Source organism: Choristoneura fumiferana, chromosome 17 (genome assembly GCF_025370935.1).
Source record: "Choristoneura fumiferana chromosome 17, NRCan_CFum_1, whole genome shotgun sequence".
NCBI lineage: Eukaryota > Metazoa > Arthropoda > Insecta > Lepidoptera > Tortricidae > Choristoneura > Choristoneura fumiferana.
This window is the reverse complement of record NC_133488.1, coordinates 21,128,171-21,149,278: the sequence shown is the minus strand read 5'-3', so window position 1 is coordinate 21,149,278 and position 21,108 is coordinate 21,128,171. Positions and strand designations below refer to the sequence as shown.

Genomic DNA, 21,108 nt, shown 5'->3' with positions numbered 1-21,108 from the left:
ATTTTTTGTCCATTCTTTCGATTGGCATCATAAAAATAGGGGTTTTTTTCACATTTAAGTCGGTTCGATTCCCAGGCGAAGCAAGTAATTCTTAGAAAATCTTTAAATGCAGAATTGAATTACTAACTTAATATATTGTGTTTACACGTAGTACATTGTGTCTTAAGGCGGTAAATAAGGAATTACGAACGAGAGTCTATTAGAAGTCTTTTATGAGTCGATGTTCGTAATTCTAGTACCGCCCGTGCGATATACAATGTTTTTCATCACATTTGCAAGTAAAATTTATATTTGTAAAAGAAAAAATATAATTGTTCAATATTGGCGATAACTTAGGCTGTGCTCTTGCAGCGTCGCCCTCTACCTCCCCCTCCCTCGCATGCGCCGCAACGTGCGTGTGCATGTGGTCCATGTAGTCCTGCAGCAGCGCCATCAGTACGGGCACTGACACATGCGACCGCCTTGGGCTCATACAATAATGTGTCGCACATTGACTCATAACAGATAGGGGTTTTTTGACAAGCATTTAAGTCGAGGGTTTTATTTGGGGGGCGCAACCAAGGCAGCCTGCAATTCGAACTGTTTACGAGCAAGTGTAATTAAAAATAATATAAAGTCTTCTTTCAGCAAAATATCCTATCTATGATATTTCAGGTACTTTCCCTTGATATCCCAGTCTTGGGACGCCCTGTCCTGTATATGTATATGGACGTTTGGAATAACACATTGGCTACTGTTTATCGCGATATTACTACGGGATCATTGTAAAATTTCAAAATCTTTAACGCTAAGACTGGACATGAAACATTGCACGTATATGAGTCATACAATGGAAATGATAATAACCACGATCACAGCCACGATGTAACTCTTGGGCAATACCGTGGGAATTCAGTAACATCCCAAAATTTGGCAACTGCCAGATCTAACGGTTTACACGCGCGTAGCCGCGGTAAAGGATAGTTGTAAATAAAACAAATCATTGTTTCTACATTTATTGTATGTTACAACATATAAAACATAGATTAACAACAATATACAATATTCATCTATGCGCTATCGCTACTGCACGCGAGGTACCTTAACTTATTGCACTTATTATTGCTGGAGGCAGAATGTAAAACCCAACATTCATATTCCAAAAAACTCTACAGCGACGCATATTGGTACATGCTAGAGTAACGTTGAACGGGAACGTTGTGCTTCTCACTCAGGCGTATAGGTGCGTCTCAGTTTCATGATGGATTGAATATTGGGCTTTAAAATACCTCAGTAAGCTCGAACTTTGGGGAATGCAGTGAAGGTGCACTCGGCCAGAACGACTAACACCAGTGGTCAAAGCTTGCTTTACGGCTTTGCTTGCCTACAAACGACAAAAAAAGCAAGCAAAAACAGTTTTTCTCTTACATAAAACTGACCCATGATTGACTTGTATTATCACCTGTTAAAAAGTGTAGATGAGAACAAAGGTGTATCTCGCTGGTACACGCACCTTTAAATTGAAACAACTTTATATATTCATCATCATCATCATCCCAGCCTATATACGTCCCACTGCAGGGCACAGGCCTCCCCTCAGAACGAGAGGGCTATATATATTCACATTTCCAACATAAACATTAAATAAAACACGATCTGGTTGAAATTTAAAATAATAAAAATCGAATCATTTCAGTTTAATTTTAAAGGTGCGATTTGTCAACCATTATTTATAACTGCTCTTCTCTACCACTCAAAGGTTGACTGGCAGAGATCCCTTTCAGGGATAAGTGCGCCTTTGTGCTTTGCACTTTTTTTTCCTTTTTGTACAAAAGAGAGTATAAACAAACAAATAATAATTACAATGAGAGGTACAGTCGAGTTCATAAACTTGTGAGCAAAATTTTGATCAAAAATATCTGAACACGCTTCTATACCATTAACAATAGGGTCGTGTCGTGTTCAGATATTTTTGATCAAAAATTTTCTCACAAGTTTATGAACCCGACTGTACAAAGCTAGCCGCAAGTCATAACCCTTGTGTTGTCGTGCGGTATGATAGTTATTACCGAGTACACACGGCACTATAACTCGTTCGCATTTGGGAGGTCCGAGGTTACAGCAGTACATTTTGGGGTATATTAAAAATACTTTGTCGCGTATCTTGAGGCTTTAACGGCCGTGGATTCATTAAATAACATGTCAATATAACCTTTCTAGAAAGCTTTCAAACCAGTTTCAAAGGCGAACATAGGTACTAGTACATTGTGATTCAGCTAACATTCCTTTTCAGGCTTCATATTGTTTCAATTTAAAAAGACAGAGTAGGTAATGCGGGTTTCCGTACGAGGTTAGTTACTATAGTGTCCGGCCGCTAAGAGGTCAATCACACATGACACATTCCACACCTGTGAAGTCCTTTATTATTGTTAATGTCAACCATTAAAATAATGCGATCTTACTAATCTGTCGCACGCAACAAGTAAGCATCCATGATTCATATTGTTAATATTCAGAAACTTCATAGTTTTGCAATGTGTCAGGATTTACTTCATAACGGCCGTTGACGTGAGGGCCGTCAATCTCACGATACTAACGCCATCTAGCGATTTTTCGCCTGTCAACCCTCATCGGAACTATCAGTTGATGAGTACATATGTCTATACAAGACTAAAGTATAATAGTAGATTGTTCAACAAGGGACTAAAACAAGCCATAATGGCACGAGATGTTTTGCCACCCGAGCAGAGAGAGTGGCTATAGTTCGAGTGGCATTATGGTTGTTTAGTCTTACGTTAAACACTACTTTTCACTTTGAATGCGAGGAAAAAAACAATGTTTTGTTCAAAATTACAATGTTACTTTTTAAAAACGTACGCTCGACGAGCAAAAAAAATTGGTTGCGCGGTTTTTTCTTTTCTTTTATTGTTTATGAAGTAAAATAAATAAATTAATATCATGGGACACTTGACACCAATTGACCTAGTCCCAAACTAAGCAAAGCTTGTACTATGGATACTAGGCAATGGATAAACATACTTATACAGATAAATGCATACTTAAATACATATTAAACATCCAAGACCCGAGAACAAACATTCGTATTATCCATACAAATATCTGCCCGGCCGGGAATCGAACCCGGGACCTCGAGCTTCGTAGTCAAGTTCTCTAACCACTTGGCCATCCGGTCGTCAATGCTTGCATATTTAGCCAAAAGTTTCAAAATTGAAATCTATTTTAAAATTAATTGGACTATGCATAATAAAATGAATTAATCTTTAATAAAATTGAATAGATTCATATTCGTAATCATTAATAATCGTGTTTCACGAAATTAAATCGTGTTTTTTAACTATTTTTGCACAGTTGTCATTTTTAGGTTATTTCCACGGCCTAAAAATCCTCCATTCACAAAAACCGTGTTGGCTGTTTAGGAGGTTTCCAACGTAAATTTTAAAAAAATACTTTAATCCCTAGGGAATAAAAAGGAGCTTTAGTCCCGATATGCAGACTAAAGTAACATTTTATGAGCATGAGAAGTGAAAAAGCAATTACAGTGGTTTGAAAGCGTTCCTTGCGGCTGAGGTGTTGGCGTTGGAAGCTCTGGTCGGCTACGTTAAAGCTAGTTACGTTGCTGTGCGATGGGGTGTCGCGGCCTGCTATGCTACTTAGGCTAAATCCCTGCAGGGCACGCTTACAAATAGTTCAGACTATTCTCTTAGCAAACTGAGTATAATTATATGTACAGTCAAGTGTAAAAATATAAACTTATTCAGTTTCAAAAATAAGTACCACAGACTCTCTTATTCCGACGCAATAAGGCCGTAGTAACATACTCGTATTTTTGAGTGGTTCGAATAGATACTTATTTTTGCACTTGACTGTACATACTATATAAAGTGTCTTCAAATCCTACTGGAATTTTGCAGGAGGATACTGGGTTGGCTTGACTGATTGCTCCTGTATATGTTGTTCATCAGAAATTTTCATCCAAAGCGTAGTCACTGCTTTGACGCGGTACACTTTGAATATCGATTAGTGTATGTATGGAAACATTTAAAAAAATCCCGAAAAACGTTTACAAGAGTTTTCAGTCATAGTAACCCAACCATCCGGTGAAATATGTTACGGAATAAAAAACTTCACATAAAACTGGCCCGTGATATCTCACCGGATGTTAAGTGCAGATGAGGCCGAAGACCTATTCGCTCTAGCTTTGAAGTACCCTGTTGTATCTATTTGAAAAAACAAACGATGGGAGCGAATTCCATTCCTCAACATTGAATGATTGATCGAGTGAGTGACTTGAAGACACCTTCTATTTTTAATTAATTCTTCTAACTTTATTATGTCTAAAATAAAACTTTATTATTATTCTACAATGTAGATAAACAAAACATGGGAAATAAAAATAAAGCTTAGTTATATTAATCCAGTCATCGTGTACGATTTGTTGATCAAACGATCGCAATGAATAAATATAACGGTGTAAAATGTTGCTTTTAGCCCTGCAGTACAAACTAGCTTCACCGCGGGCCTTCAACCGTCCCTCTCCCACTAGAGCTGCGCGAAAGGGACAGCTGCTAATCCCGCAGCAAACTAATGCATGGGACGCTACACTTAACTAGTGGATCACTTACGTCGAATTCAATTCCTTTTCGTTTCTTTTTAATTACTTTTACTTGTTATATACTAGTGTGCGTGGGATTACAATAAATTGGTGATTCAAACATTTCTAAATAGGTTTTTAACCAAGAATCTCCTCCGCAAATTTCTGTACGGTCCCACGCACTGTTTTATAAAATGCTTCCAAATCATAATAGTAGTTTATGTGACTGTTACGTAATGCGTAATTATGTACCTACAGTTACATGCACTGCTGTATCTTCACACATATTATAAACAAGTCAAACCAATCTTTGCAACCAAATGAACTGAACATCCAAATGGCGGTAAATGAAAACTTTTCTGCTGCATATCACGCAACCGTAGTTTTTACTAATTCAGAGACAAACTAGACGCGGCCCAACGCTCAATTCGTTCCATATCAAGTAACGTGCGAGATTTGTAAAAAAAGTTCTTGAGAGATGTTCGAAATTTGAACATAATAACTATAATAAAATCAACGTTGATGTTATTATTACGCAATAATAACATTTTCACAGATAAGAAATTTGTCCTAAGAAAACAATATATCTTTTCTCAAAAAATGTCCGTAAAAGTTGACATTATTCTTTACATATCAGAAGGTGAAGTGCATAGTTTATGGTCAGCGAAAAATTAAAAAGTTAAAAAGATTGCAGGCGCGCTAGCTCGACAATAATGAATTAGCGCGCCTGCAATCAGTCACATTTTTTTTTAAAGTTAAAATGCAAGGCATAAGTCGTATACAGCCAAGTCTAATGGCCGGTATCAGATATTTTGTTGGAACTCCGGACTTTTACTATTGGGTCTGAAATAGCTTGTGGTGTTTTCAGTGGAAAAATACACCTGCAGTTTATTTTTAATGAAAAAAGGCGGGAAAGCATAAGAAAAATATTGGAATAAAATTAAATTTTATAATATATTTTGAGAAAAAGTTTATTCTATTTCAGAATTATTCACCATTTTTGAGAAAAGCTTTATATTAGTCTCGGCTGGAATAGCAATTGCTGGCTTCGTATTAGTTAAACCTCATACTCAGCCAGCAATTGCCTACTTCCAGGCCACGACAATAATCTACTATTATTGTGGTCATTCCGGTTTTCGAACGCATTATAAAGGGTTTATTTTATGTGTGTAGATAAACTAAAGCTAATCATAGCATTCAATAAGGTGTTTACACCACTACTCGTTGAGATCCAGCTGTTTACCCATAGAACAGGTATTAGAACCTTCGCTCTTACTAAAGATTGAGAGTCCTGGCCTGCATAATCTATAGGTAAAAGGTATAGGAGAGAAATCTATAATATGTAACATTACATTACTCAGGATTTTTGTAAACATATACACACACGTAAACATGACATTGCTTTTAATAATTTACTGACAGCTATCTAAAAACACTATGGACAAATGTCGAAGATTTCTTGTTTCATCAAGAGTTTTGGTCCTTTATGCTCTAATGAATGCTTTGTTTGTCAGTACTTAACTACCACGACTATTGGTAAAAACGTTAAATTTATACGAGTAGGTGTGTATACACCTTAAACTAATTAGCAAGCTATCTTTATTCTACACTTGTAGGATGGACAGAACGAACATATGACCAGATTTTTTGTAGTTTACGTTAAATATTTTTGGTAATTTCAGCCTTGCAGTATTGCGAATGTGATGTCACTAAATCACTTAGTTAAATATAAACTAAATTTAATAATTTCATTTTATGTCCAAAACACTATCAGACTGGGCTAAGTGGCGCCATCTTTAATGCTCGTTAGGAAATATTTTAGGCAACAGAGCGACATCTATTGTCCACTACAAAAAATAGTAAAAAGTTGCTTCTATTCTGAAGTACTCGTAGGTACGCGGCTATCGACAGTACCAGTGCTTTTCACTAGATGGCGCCACTGCCTCAACCATAACAGAGTTTCCTGAAACATTTGTTACAGTATACCACAAAAACGAACACACATCTTCAGTTTTCTATGAACCGACACGTGTCTAACGAGCGTCTTAATTTTTATGATAACACGGCCCGAGCACATCAATAAGTAGAAATGAACTGACATGTTTTACGTAAAATTATAAAATTTTAACTCCTCTTTCATCCGTAATCTACTTGTTGTCGCATTCTAGGGAACATCTCCACCGATACTGCTCCTATTTACATCGTGTCATACAAATTATTTTGTGCAAATGAATAGGCTACTCGTCGCTTATACAAACACTTAGGTACTCTACGTGAAACACCCACGCGCTTTGGTCTGATTATAATACTCATAAACAATTCATTACTTTGTTCTGTTCATTAAACACTTAAACTACCTTTAAATAAACATTGTTTCACAGTGAAACTATAATAAATGCAATAAATCTCTAAAAAATATTTCTTCAATAATGATTAAATACAACTTATTCTAGACTTTGGATAAACAAATGCTTCACATTATGACTACGGCTGTCTATACAAACAATAAACAAAGGTGGGTCGGTATTACATAGCTTCTTTAACATTTGTGTGCGTATTTGAAGCTAGATTTTCATTGTGATACAAATGTATGTCACAGAACTTACCAGTAACAATGACCCAGCCGAATACAGTTTAGTCGCTTGGACTCTCCTTACACAAATATACATCGATATATAACAAAAGCCTCGTGTTGGATATATCTCGCGGGGTACTTTCATAATAACCCCCTCCGTATGCGTAAATGCCATTGCAGTTTACATAATGATAAATAATTGTTATTTATCTCATAAACATCGAACGCTTAAATTTTCATTTTGAGCGTCATTTCACATTTAGCGTCTTTTTATATTGGCTTTGCGAACACACAAGACATTACCAACTCACGTGTGTCGACGCTCGGTGTGAAGTTGGCCGCGCTCGGTCAGAGTGAAGTTAGCCGCGGTGGTGGCGGGAGGGGTCCTCAGAGGAGGGTGCATTTGCCGAACCTCCGGCGGCGACGGTTCTTCTCTTCTTGCTGGGGATGCTTGCGGATCAAACGCACCAGCTGGGAAACAAATAAGATGGATTAAGATACCATTCTCGGGTCTTTGGGTCTAACACCAATAGTCTCTGGGAAGAACTTTGCTCGGCGTGTTTTGATTTTATTTCGGCCATACGGAATATTGTAGCGCAGTAGCTCTACACAGTAGTGCCATCTGTTCATAAGTAGCTGTTACTAATGTAGTGTAGCTTCAACTATTTGGCGAAAGATGGCGCTACCGAACGCTACAGTTGAATTCAATTCGCAGACCCAAAAATATAGACCAGTTGGGATTAACATTGACTTGTTTGAGTGTGAAACCTTACCATTGGTAACTACCTACATTAGGATAGTTTCAACAACTTTATCACAGAAAATGTCCCCCCCCCCCCCCGCCGCGCGCTGCCCAGCATGTGCCGTACCTCGTGGAAGGCTCGCTCGACGTTGAGCGGCGGCTCCTTGGCGCTGGTCTGTATGTGCGGCGCGCCCAGCTCGCGCGCCAGCTCGCGGCCGGCGTCCCCCCCGCCGCGCGCTGCCCAGCATGTGCCGTACCTCGTGGAAGGCTCGCTCGACGTTGAGCGGCGGCTCCTTGGCGCTGGTCTGTATGTGCAGCGCGCCCAGCTCGCGCGCCAGCTCGCGGCCGGCGTCCCCCGCCGCGCGCTGCCCAGCATGTGCCGTACCTCGTGGAAGGCTCGCTCTACGTTGAGCGGCGGCTCCTTAGCGCTGGTCTGTATGTGCGGCGCGCCCAGCTCGCGCGCCAGCTCGCGGCCGGCCTCCTCCCCCACCACGCGCGCGTGCACCAGGTCGACCTTGTTTGCGGCCACCAGCATCGGGTACGACTCCCTGGAAACAGACGCCCCCCTTGTAAAAATAAATACCTAAAAGTACAACAATTTTAAGAAAGTCTGGGTTAAACTTGCCCTTGCTGAAGGGTCCATATGGCAGCTCGCCTTTTCTCCGGTGAGCTCTAAAGCCATCTGAGACTGCCAGCCACGGACCCATCCAGCTCCGGACGGACCCATCTTTCCCGTGGGTGTCGGAAAAGGCAACTACAGGACCCAAAGCACATCAGGTGATGTGAGAGTGAGCAGCAGCAACTATGGAATCCAGCTCTGCGTTGTGGAAGGCATGAGGAAACCACACTATCTGACCAGAAATCGTCATGATGGTTCGCTACCGACCAAACATGACTCTGTCTAGAGTGCAGGGACTTGGAAAGACTGTGAAAACTCCGTTGCTGTCCGACCTGTGGAAGAAAACTGGTGGCTTTTAGCAGCGTTTTTACCAGAGATGTACGAGGTAGCTCAACGGTGCGAGAATGCGGAACGCTTTGACTGTTTTACTTGAGATGTGCGAGGCAGATGAGCGTTGCGAGTGAAGCAGATTTCTAGAGAGGGCATGTCTTTCCAAATAAGCTAGCGCGGTGCGATGAGACCAGAGCACCCTCAGTCGCAACTAAAGGCGCTATTTCGCAACATTATCCCACATAACATGTTCCCCACACACACCCTTCCCTTGCTTTGTGTATTTAAAAACCTCGCTCCACCTCGCTGTTTCCACTAGAGCTGCGCGTTCCTATTGGTTCATGGCCTACACAATCCTCGTTGATGGGAGCGTGCGCACTGACCTGTCCTTGACGCGCAGGATCTGCGTGTGGAAGCGGCGCAGGTTGCGGAAGGACTGCGGGTCGGTGACCGAGTACACGAGCAGGAAGCCGTCCCCCTTGCGCATGTACTGCTCGCGCATCGCGCTGAACTCCTCCTGCCCCGCCGTGTCCAGGACTGCGGAACACAAGCTGTCAGTACGACCATCACCATCCCTAGTAGCTATTTATTAAGCCCCATCCAGACTCTTCACGAGACTGCACGAGGGAACGCGGGAGTGAGGACGGTGCGAGAGGTCCCCTCGTCTTCCCTCGTGTCGTCTCGCTGTAGCTCCGCTTTGTGTCGGTTTTTCGGGCGCGAGTCAAAGGAGAGAGGAAAGTAGACGTGGCAGGCAACTGAATAAATCGAGCGTGGATGGCTAGCACTCCTGCCAAGAGCCTCTAGGAGTTGCCTCGCGAGAGTCTAGGGGGCATTATACGAGTGTTGGAGACCTTTTTGTCTCGCTCCTCTGCTACTATGGGTGAAGGTGTGAAATATCACTATGGAGTATACAGGGGAGGACAATAATTTCTTGGACAATGATTAAATATTTGTGATAAATTAAAATCTTATTGAGTTACGAGTATGTTATTGTGTTTTATCACCATCAACATATCAGTTGTAGGACGTCTACTGCTAGACATAGGGGGCAGATCATGGGGGATGGGGGAAGCGTGTTTTTCGTGGTAAAATGTGCCTCTTTGAAACTGTAGCACCGCCTATTTAACACTTTGCCACGAACCATTTTTGCATACACAGATATTGTTCTCGTTTCCTTAATATAACAACATAGGTATAACACAAGAACGGGGCGGGGCTATAACTGACCATCGAGTATGCACCACTGGCCGTCGACCTCCGTGTGCTGTATATAGGAGTCCTCGATGGTGGGGTCGTAGTCGGTCACGAACAGCTTCTGGAAGAACTGGATCGTGATGGCGCTCTTGCCCACGCCGCCGTCGCCCACCACCACCAGCTTGATCTGCAACAGGCCCGCACCCGCACTCGATAAAATATCAAAGTTGTCAAACGGGCCTACCAATACACCAACAAGCCTGTCACAAAAAAGGTTACAGCTCATTAGAGCCACGGTGCGCCACCCGGCACCCGACCAGCACCGCCTCGACTTTCGGCGGCCACTCGTTTTCTGTCGACAGGTGGTCCACGCGGAGTGGACGCCGCGCGGTCCACGAATTTCCGAGTAGGGGGGTGGAGAGCGCCGCATCGCAAGCGTGCGGGCAGCGAGTAGACCACTCGCCGTCCGCGCGTGGCAACCTCGCGAGTAAGGCGATCCGGTGACGCTACGGAGTTGATTTAGTGAGCGCATGCCCATACATATCCATATGAAGAATACTAACCGCTCGAGGCGAAGCGGTGCTGGTCGGGTGCCGGGTGGCTGTAATGAGCTGTGACCTAAACCCTCATTGCTATAGTCAGTGGCGTGCAGGGAGAGTAGGCAGCGCCAGTAGCACGGGCACTTGCCCGCCAGCACCAGCAGCAGGGTAGGCAAACAGGGACGTGCAGTGAGGATACCCTGAGGGTTGCCGACCCTGCTGCGGGTGCGTGGCCTGAACGGCCCGCGATCGACTCTAGTTTCATTCCGCGTTGTCCGATCTGAACCCCACCAGATATCCTCACCCTTAATAATATTGTAAAAGCAAAAGTAACACTGCCTTTTAATCTTTTTCCGCGTTAAAATTTAAGGTAACAGATTTTCTTTCCACAATCCTTTTTTCATGTTTTGATTGATTTTTCAGAGACTTATACACCAAAGCTTTTTCGGCGGCGCTGCCCCGCTGTATGTTTTATAACTAAATAAAATTGTTCTGCACAAGCACGTAGATGGAGTTCAAAAGGAGATTTAAATTCGGAACAAGTTATAAATGAACTTGTATGGCCCTCACCATTCAAAGCATAAGGGATGTCACGATCGGACAACACTGATGAAATGATTACTGCAAGTTAAGGGAGCATTAGTTTAATGCACAAGGTTAATAAATTGGAATGCAAGGACCAAAATTATCAGTGTATCATGGATAAGTGCTGGCTTTTATAACCAGGTTCAAACTGAAACAATACAATGGTGTGTGTGAAGTTTCCAATTTGCACCGGGCCTGCATGGGAAGCCCTCTCATTTTGAGCAGAGGCCTGTGCCCAGCAGTGCAACGTATAGGCTGGGATGATGGAACATGAATGGTCCATTATAGGTGTTAACTATACCAAAAGTTTATTGCAAAGAAAAAATAACCGTTTACATTGCATAAAAAGAAGAATAATACAAAAACATAAAAACCCGTACACTTGACTATACTAATATTAGCAAAATTAATAATTATGTGGAATATCAATAACTTCATAAATCAGTTTATCAATGGGCAAATTAATTTCTAGTCCCAACTAACAATTATTTTAGACTATAGATACTACTAAAAAAATTAACCACTTGTTTCATCAGTAAAATAAAAACCTAGAAAAAAATGTATTATATTATGTAAACAAAATCTTATGATAAATAAAGAAAAGAATCATAGAAACAAAAATATTCATTAATTTTTTGTATTACAAATAAAACTGAAGTGGCATTATCCTTTTGAGTAGTACAGAGAAAAGTAACTAATTAATAATTCAACCAGCCATGCAACAGGATAAATGAGACATAACCAATTCTGCTTTTATTCAGCACATAGGACTTCACAAACTAAACATAAGGGACATCTACGGTGACCATATTTTCCTGTTTCAACTTTACGTTGAATATACAACCAATATGCGAAACATTATTGTTTAGCAGGAAAATATCTCACATACACAAAGAAAACAAATTGTACACATACACTGTCACTGCCCGTGAATATTGGCATTGCTTCTTACTAACTATATCACTTCTGAAAACAAATAATATCAGGCTGAAGCTTGAGCAACACTCGGCACTCTACGACCACTGCCAACTACTGCCGCCCTATAAGTCACAATGAATCATTTAGATATTGTGTTATTTATTTATTGTTCTTTGTTATGGATTATGAATAAACATTATTGTTAGTGTGGCACTAATGATAACCGAATATAGAAACAAATGTGAAATTTTACTCTTCCTGATGATTATAAATAAACAGAATTAAATATAGCTGAATATCAGGGTTATTGTGAAACTTGGGCAGAGTTCAAATAGGACATTAAATATGGGTAGATACAAATAGTATGCAATTCCATTCAATTGATGATAATTTAGTTAGTTAAATGTTTGAAATATTAATTTTAACAGCAAGAATATAATTAATAAAATTCTAAATAGACAGCACCTTAATTATGATTAATTAGGAAAATCCCAACAATTGTGTAAAAGAATATTCTGTACAGAGCATAGTCTCTAGTCAGTCTGCATTGTTTTGTTTCAATGTCAACAGTTAAAACAAGTGCCATCTCAAAATGGTTATAGCTTTAAATATTTCAAATATAGAACGTGAGTAGATTTAAATCTATCCTAGATAAGATAGACACAGTTGTTGAACCGGACGCAGACCAAAACAAGGGCGTGCCGTACGTACCGTGGGCAAGTTCTCATTGGGAGGCCCCGGGCGCGTCATGGCCACCTCGCCTGCAGCTGCTCCCAGTGCTCATGGGATATTACCTGCAACCACACAACCATATCACTTGTTACAGGCAATTTGCGTGTTGGCAACAGTTCCCCCGCACCCGCGGACGCGGCTACGACGGACGCTATCGAGTCTAATTTTCACGTTTAAATTGCGCTCAATGAGGCTCACCTCATTATTTGTTGACTGTGCTTGTCGCGTATAGTGCACGGACGGAGTTATCCTGCGGCCGATGGGATGAAAACAACGGAAATTAACGCAAAAGGTAAAACTGTTTCCTCATTTTTTTTCCTGTGAGTAAATGACATTAGATTGATTCGAGTGAAGTTCACTTCACTATATAAAGAAACTGTCAGTGTCAGGTCACAGCTGTCAGTGTCATTTACTCTGTTCGAGTCGTAATGTTAGCCGCTGTTTTTATAACTTCAAATTCTAAAACTGCAGGGTAGTTTTACATTGTATCCATGAAATATATGGTTTTATACCCGACTGCTTAAACTATGTAAATTCATAACATAACATATGGACGGTATATTACTTCTATATGGATTTTCGATCGGACTTGAAAACATTTTTAGTAAGTAAACATTGAAAAGGAAAACAAGACAGTCTGTAGGTCAATGGCCCCTGACCCTGGCTTTCTTATCCGGAACTACTTATTTAGCAGCAAAATCAGTAACTAGGCTTCTCTTGGCCTAATGTCTAACACACTCGTACGTTTTCAAAAAAACTCTACTTACCCTTTCATTTTTTGAAATTTTGGTAAAAATATAGTTTTCCTACTCAGAATCAAGAGCACAATCGATTCCGATCGTTAAAAAATGTCCCCATTTTATCATACAAAATTTTATGAGTCAGTTTTGTCACGCCCCCATACTGAGTGTATTAAACTACAAAGTACTTCGTGAAAATACCAAAGAAATACTTACCTGTGAAATATTACAAGCTAACCCAAAGAAACCTAAGTACATCATTAACTTACCTGTCTCAGCGTATCCTGACTATCCGTCACCCGATTTTCCCCGCCGCCTTATCCTGCGTCGCCCGCGCCCGCAGTTCCTCCGGGTCGCAGGTGTGAATTTATAAGGCGCCAATTCATCACTCCCCTCTCGACATGCGGGCGTGTATCACCGTAGCTGGAACATACGTGAGATTCAATACAAATTGCGTGTTTAGAAAAAAAAACTTGCTTCTAGTTCGGGTCGGACTTTCGGTTCGGAATAAATTTAGATGATATGGAACGCTTAGACGGGGTAAATAATTTCAGCCTTAATAAATGACATTCAAATCCATTTGAACTTGTTAATTAAACAATCATGTTGTCTGCGCTAGTTTATAATGAACACTGAATCGGGATCACAGTTGATTTGATTGTGGGCGGCGGGCGGCGGTCCGCCGCGCATCATTGGATTCATGGATGAGTGCGCGGCATCAAAGGCCGTCGTTTTGTTGACCACATGCAAAAACCAATCCACAATTCCTTTACCATGATAGGTACACCTATAAGTACACTGTAGTCACCATCAGCCAAATAAGTGGTCTATCAATTTTTAAACAAGTTCCTATCAAATGAATATGTCGCTAAAGTCGTACTTTCAAGTTGACAGACACGTCTATTGGCATTATTGTTTTATGACATGCAAACGATTATCAACTTTAGGGTGGTAGACCACATTTTAACTGATGGTACATCATAAGGGCCTTGACACACAGGATGCGTCTGCCGGTCCGAATTCTAATCCGAAGTTAATAATATGTAGATATACAGTACCTATGAAACTTTGAAATGACAATGACGGGAGGTTTCAAGTTTTCCAAGTTGAATAGGTTATTTTTGAATGACATTATGACGGAATAGGTATGTCATATACATATATAAGTACATAATACTCGGTCGATAACCTGACCAACAAAAAATTGGAAAACCCCCGACTTTCTCACTTCAAAGTTCAATATCTCAAAAACGGCTAAACCGATTTTGATGAAACATGTCTAAGAACCATCACTAGAAAACCTGATTTCAAATAAAAATCCGCATTCAAATCATCTACCCGTTTAAGAGCTACCGTGCCACAGACACACACATACCGGTCAAACTTATAACACCCGTCTTTTGCGGCGGGGGTTAAAAACAGATCTTAATGTGGTCAACCTTTTCATTCCACGACTGTACCTACGCTCTCAACGTCTACGTTCCCAATCCGCACTGGGCCCGCGTGGGAACTATGGCCCAAGCCCTCTTGTTCTGAGAGGAGGCCTGTGCCCAGCAGTGGGACGTATATAGGCTGGGATGATGATGATGACCTACGCTCTGGAAAAGAAAATCATGGGCCACTTGACACCAATTGACCTAGTCCCAAACTAAGCAAAGCTTGTACTATGGACACTAGGCAACGGATAAACATACTTATATAGATAAATACATACTTAAATACATATTAAACATCCAAGACCCGAGAACGAACATTCGTATTATTCATACAAATATCTGCCCCGGCCGGGATTCGAACCTGGGACCTCAAGCTTCGTAGTTACGTTCTAACCACTTGGCCATCCGGTCGTCGTTATGTTAGGGTACGTTGAACCTTTCCCCTTAATCGCGTTTATAAATATGGCTGAAAGTCATTTCTTTCATTTTGCTACGTGTAAGCTTGTTTCTTTGTTTAATTTGCGCTAGTCATCGGCGCCATTCCCCGACCCACTTACTATAGGGTTGCCAACCTATACTGTTAAAACAGTATTATAGTTTTTCACTACATTATACTTTTTACTGTTGAACTGAAATAAAGTATACATAACCTAACCCACAATAAGTTGGAAACCCCCTGACTTTGTCACTTCAAAGTTCAATATATCTAAAACGGCTAAACCGATTTTGATGAAACATGTCTAAGAACCATCGCTAGAAACCCTGCTTTCAAATAAAAAAAAACACATTCAAATCGGTCAACCCGTTTAAGAGCTACGGTGCCACAGACAGACAGACACACATAGCGGTCAAACGTATAAAACCCCTCTTTTTGCATCGCGGGTTTAAAATACTGTTTTTTACATCAAAATGCGTAACACTAAGTCAGTGCAGCATAGTCACAATAGTGGTGTCACAAAACGAATGTAAATTTAATAAAAAATAGTTTCTTATTTATTTTATTTTTAGTTTTGATTCTGACGAGGTCTATGATAGGTAATACTAAATTGATAAATTGTGCGAGAAGCACCCAAAAATTTGTCTAACATGAGAAAAAAATACTGTTCATTTTTCAAAAATACTGTTTATTTCGCTTCTCAGAACTAAATATACTTTATTTCTTGTTAAAAACGGTTGGCAACCCTAACATACACTGACCCGGCAGCGCTGGCGCCGTAGCTTGGTTTGTACTAGCCCTCAGCAATGCGACTGTTTCTATAACGTTACTACAACTGGAATGGAATGAGCGGACTACCTACACTTTTATCATAATCAAAATAACTCGCCTGCCTAGGATTTTGCACCGTCAGCGATAGTTCTACAGTGCGAACCTCTTCTGCTTAAGGCACACACACAGAGAGCGGGCGCGGGTCGGGTCGTGTCCGCCGCGGGAGCCGCGCGGTTCGTTGTATTCACACAGAGCGCGGGTCGGACCCGCGACGGGCCCGCAGCGGCTATCAATGTTGCCAGTTTAGTGACTTTATCCCTAGAAGTGACGGTGTTTGCTTAAATATTAGCGACCAAAAAAAAGTTTTGACTAAAAAAATGGTTTATCTGGCGACTTTTGGAGTACAAATGAAAACAGTTCTAGAACCAATAATAAGAATAAGAATAATTTTATTTTCTCAAACATGCTCGGAAATGTATGCGTTAATGTCACGAAATGGAGACATGAAGCTTCTCATTTATGGCTCCCTACCACCTCCCTACATAACTTCTTGGCCTAGGCCATGAAGTATGTATGAAAATCCATTATTGTCCGCTGCTCTAACTTTTTAAATTTGCTTACTAAGATTAAACTGACAAAGGAAAAATTACGAACAGCCAACCACCACTACTCTGTAAGCATTTGCGATAGTGCGATGCGATGCGATGTGATATATGGATGTATGGATAGATGGATGGATGGATGGACGGACGGACGGACGGACGGACGGATGAATGGATGGACGGACGGGCGGACGGACGGACGGATGGATGGATGGACGGACGGACGGATGGATGGACGGACGACGGACGGATGGCGGATGGACGGGACGGACGGACGGACGGACGGACGGACGGACGGCGGATGGACGGACGACGGACGATGGACGGACGATGGATGTATGGATGGATGGACGGATGGATGGATGGATGGATGGACGGACGGATGGATGGGGGATGGATGGATGGATGGATGGATGGACGGACGGATGGATGGATGGACGGATGGATGGGACGGACCGACGGACGGACGGATGGATGGATGTATGAAATATTTCCTCACATTGTTTGAGAAAAGCACTATACAAACCTCGTCCAGAACAGGGATTGCTGGACTCGTTTTATCCGGCCTCGTCTACGACTCGGCCGTCTACCCCGAACTCGTCCATCAATCCCTTACTTCATGGCCTCTGCAGTAATGTACTATTTCTCAAACATGCTCGGAAATGTATGCGATGGATGGATGGATGGCGATGGATGGATGGATGGATTTATGGATGGATGGATGAAATATTTCCTCACATTGTTTGAGAAAAGCACTATACAAGCCTCGGCCAGAACAGGGATTGCTGGACTCGTTTTATTCTACCCCGAACTCGTCCCTTACTTCATGGCCTCTGCAGTAATGTACTATTAGTAATAAAGTTACACTATCTAGGTAAACTTATAATGGATACATTTTTGTCAACTCGACACAGAATTATTACAGTACCGCGAGATATATGTGGTTAACAAAAAAGTAAAACCGACTCCAAACAAATAAAAAAAAATAACAATAAATGGAACCGACTACAAAACCCTTCAAAATATTTTCCTAGGTGTACCTACTAGCTCGAAGTCGGTGCCTCAGCACGAGCCAGCATAAATAATCGAAATAAAAAAAAACCGACACGCTCTTGGCCGGTTTTTGTTTATTACTTCATCACGTCTAAACCACTGAACCGATTTAGATGAAATTTGGTATACATATAGTTGTAGTCACAGAGATGGACATAGTATAGTTTTATCCCGGAAAATTTGTATAGTTTCTGCGGGATACATTGTATACCGAATTTCATCTAAATCGGTTCAGCGATTTTGACGTGATGATGATGGCTGATGAAGTAATAAATAAACAGACTTACAAACTTTCGCATTCATAATATTAGTGGGATGGGATTAAAAGTAAGTGTTTTTTTTATATTATGTATGTTGTTCGACAGTCAACGTCATAAATAAGTGATTACTTTTTAGGTATAGGTACCTTGTCGCTTTCAGTCGTTACACAATTTCGTATGGCTTATCAAACGTGACTGTGCCGAAGGCACAACCTTTTTTAAGTGAATTTATGTTTTTATACTTTTTTTACCAATTTTGAATAATTTTGTATGTTCTATTTGGCAGTCTGATTAAAGATACGTACGAGTTAACATGTGTTTTGTATTTAGTAGGCTCGCAGACCCTTAAGGCCCAGTTTTAGCCCTTAAGGCACCAGACCGTAACAATGACGTTAAAGTGCCAAGGTACAAAAGTGATCTCTTATTTATTACGTTGACTGTACCTACACGATATGTCATTAATTAATTATAATATTTATCTAATTAGTTATCAACATTTTTTTTCACGTAACCCAACCTTTCAGACCGCCAGTGCCCTGTTGCCTGGTAAAATTAATTTTAGCGACTAAGTGACTTGATTTTGAGTCTAGGGACTCGAATTTCTAGGAAGTTGGCAACACTGGCGGCTATCGTGAGCCTCGTGTGGTGAGGCAGTATGTTTAATGATGTCGGAAGAGTCGGACACAGACGAGGAATTGCTGAATTTATTAATTGTAAGAAATCGACTGCGGAAAAAAAAAAGGATATGGGTACATGAAATAAATAAAAAAAGGTTACAATTTGGAGAGTATCATCGACTGTGCAAAGAACTCGAATCATATGAAGATCGTTTTTTTAAGTATTTTCACATGTCAAAAGCAAGTTTTGAAGAGTTACATGAAAAACTGAGTACAAGAATATTCAAACTCGATACAAATTGGAGGCCAGCAATATCTACAAAAGAAAAACTCGCAGTTTGTTTAAGGTAATTACTGTTTATTATTGAGATCAAGAATCAATATATATAAGTTTTACAATTTAACCGAAATACAATTTTACAATTTAACCGAAATACAATTTTAAAATATTATTGGTGTTAACGAAAATCGTAACATAATTATCTACTTAAGATTAAGAGCTTGTGCACACTAGCGTTTTTCCGGCGGTTTCTCGATGGAGCGGGAACGCGGCGCGCACGCGGCGGCTGCGAGCACACCGCGGTATCTCCGCGATTATTCGCCGCCTGCGCGCCGCCGCGGTACCGTCACGTGGAAGCGGCGATTAAGCCACGTATGGTCATACGCGATCGGCGTCTCCGTGGCGGCACGCTGGCGGCAAATAATCGCAGAGGTACCGCGTCGCGCACGCCGCGTTCCCGCCCCGCCGAGAAACCGCCGGCAAAAACGCTAGTGTGCACAAGCTCAAAAACAGTTTTAATAGATCAAATAATGATTAATATTAATTGATCGATTGATTAATAATCATGTAATGTAATCATAATTTAAATTCACTGGAAATTGTTTTTGTGGTGTCGGTAACCCCGTAAGCGGGTAAAAAGTGGGTCTGTTGAAGTTGAAGCCTCTGTATATGACAAGTCTTGGGCTAAATCATGTCGAGGTGTATTTGAAAATAAAGTATTTGTTACATTCGCTGCGTTTTCTGAATGATTCGTATTATATGTATAACTGTCCGAGGTTTCCGATATCATAGAATACGTCGGTGACAGACGTTGCACATATTGTGGACATTGTGGTGAAGCCAGTTCATTAAGTTCTGCTTCTGAAAATAGTCGAGCTAAGTCCACTTTGAGCATAGCTTGTTTGTGGGTCGTTAATTTTTTAAATGTTTGTGCGTAGCTTAAGAATAAGTAATCAATGCCGTCGTACCGTGGTTTTTCTTTTTTTTTGTTAATAAAATCTATTATTATGCTATCGACGTCTGCCTCTGCAGTCTTTTTGTTCGCTGGACGGGATGTGGCCGACGGTTCGAATGGACGAGGCGATCTTGGAGAAAGTGGTTGTGTTGTTACATCGGTATCGGGATTCGTATTTGTAGATGACGTTGATGGCGTAGATGGCGTAGATGGCGAAGGAGTCGAAGTATCTGAATCCGTCATTATTGGGGTTCCATTCTCTCCATAAATATTGGATTCAGTTTCTCTTGGACTTATACTGCTGTCCAAAAATGACAGCTGGGCAGCCCACATAAAGTTGATTGTCTTTCTTCCACTTCCTGTCGTTCCTTTTATTTGTTTTTTATATTTCATATATGCATCTCTCATGCTCTTCCATTTCCTTTTAATAGATTCATCTGTAACAATTAATTAATGATATTAATTACATAATATTTTTATTTCAGGTATTTAACGACTGGGGATTCGTTTCAAAGTTTATCCTTCTCTTTTCGTCTTGGAGGCAGTACAGTTTCAAATATAGTAAAAGAAGTATGTAAAGCAATATGGGAAACACTACAACCGGAATACATGCCCGCGCCCACAGAAGATACTTGGAGGCAGTCGGAAGTCGGTTATAGGCAAATTTGGAATTTTCCCAATGGTATCGGAAGTATTGACGGCAAACACGTAAATATCAAATGCCCTCCTAATAGTGGTTCGAACTACTATTGCTACAAAAATATTTTTTCTGTAGTTCTACTGGCTATAGTAGATCCATTTTACAAATTTACCACAGTTGACATTGGAAGCTATGGTCGTCATAGCGATAGCGCAATTTTGAAAATTCTAGATTTTATCAAGAATATATTCACGACAATATGTTACTTCCTCCAAAACCATTGCCTGGAATGTCTGACCCCGTACCTCACGTGTTGATAGGAGACGAAGGATTTGGATTAAAACCCTATTTGATGAGACCTTTTCCAAGAGCCGTAAGTCTACACGATTCACAAAAAAATAATTTTAACTATAGACTATGCCGCGCAAGGCGTGTTGTCGAGAATGCTTTTGGGATATTAACACACAAATGGCGCGTATATAGAAGACCGATG

At 40.9% G+C, this 21,108-nt stretch overlaps 2 protein-coding genes and 1 pseudogene across 3 annotated transcripts; 2 read left to right on the top strand and 1 right to left on the bottom strand.

The window, feature by feature from the left end:
- Nucleotides 1-982: 982 nt before the first annotated feature.
- LOC141437257 (ras-related protein M-Ras-like) lies at nucleotides 983-14,181 on the bottom strand. 2 transcript variants are annotated; one of them, XM_074100512.1, is made up of 6 exons: nucleotides 13,835-14,181; nucleotides 12,805-12,887; nucleotides 10,085-10,238; nucleotides 9,241-9,394; nucleotides 8,294-8,456; nucleotides 983-7,637 (listed from the first exon to the last, which is right to left on the bottom strand). In XM_074100512.1, exons 2-6 carry the CDS (start codon nucleotides 12,841-12,843, stop codon nucleotides 7,554-7,556), a joined length of 594 nt encoding a protein of 197 aa, XP_073956613.1. In that variant the 5' UTR covers nucleotides 12,844-12,887; nucleotides 13,835-14,181; the 3' UTR covers nucleotides 983-7,553. The 2 variants fall into 2 exon arrangements, with proteins under 2 accessions (XP_073956613.1, XP_073956612.1); XM_074100511.1 differs by lacking the exon at nucleotides 13,835-14,181 and adding an exon at nucleotides 13,024-13,173.
- The window catches only part of LOC141437254 (uncharacterized), a 36,818-nt pseudogene continuing 28,737 nt past the window's right edge, over nucleotides 13,028-21,108 (top strand).
- On the top strand, nucleotides 17,503-20,932 carry LOC141437117 (uncharacterized). Its single transcript, XM_074100339.1, has 2 exons — nucleotides 17,503-19,087; nucleotides 20,461-20,932. The coding sequence occupies exons 1-2, from the start codon at nucleotides 18,786-18,788 to the stop codon at nucleotides 20,930-20,932; spliced, it is 774 nt and encodes a 257-aa protein (XP_073956440.1). The 5' UTR covers nucleotides 17,503-18,785.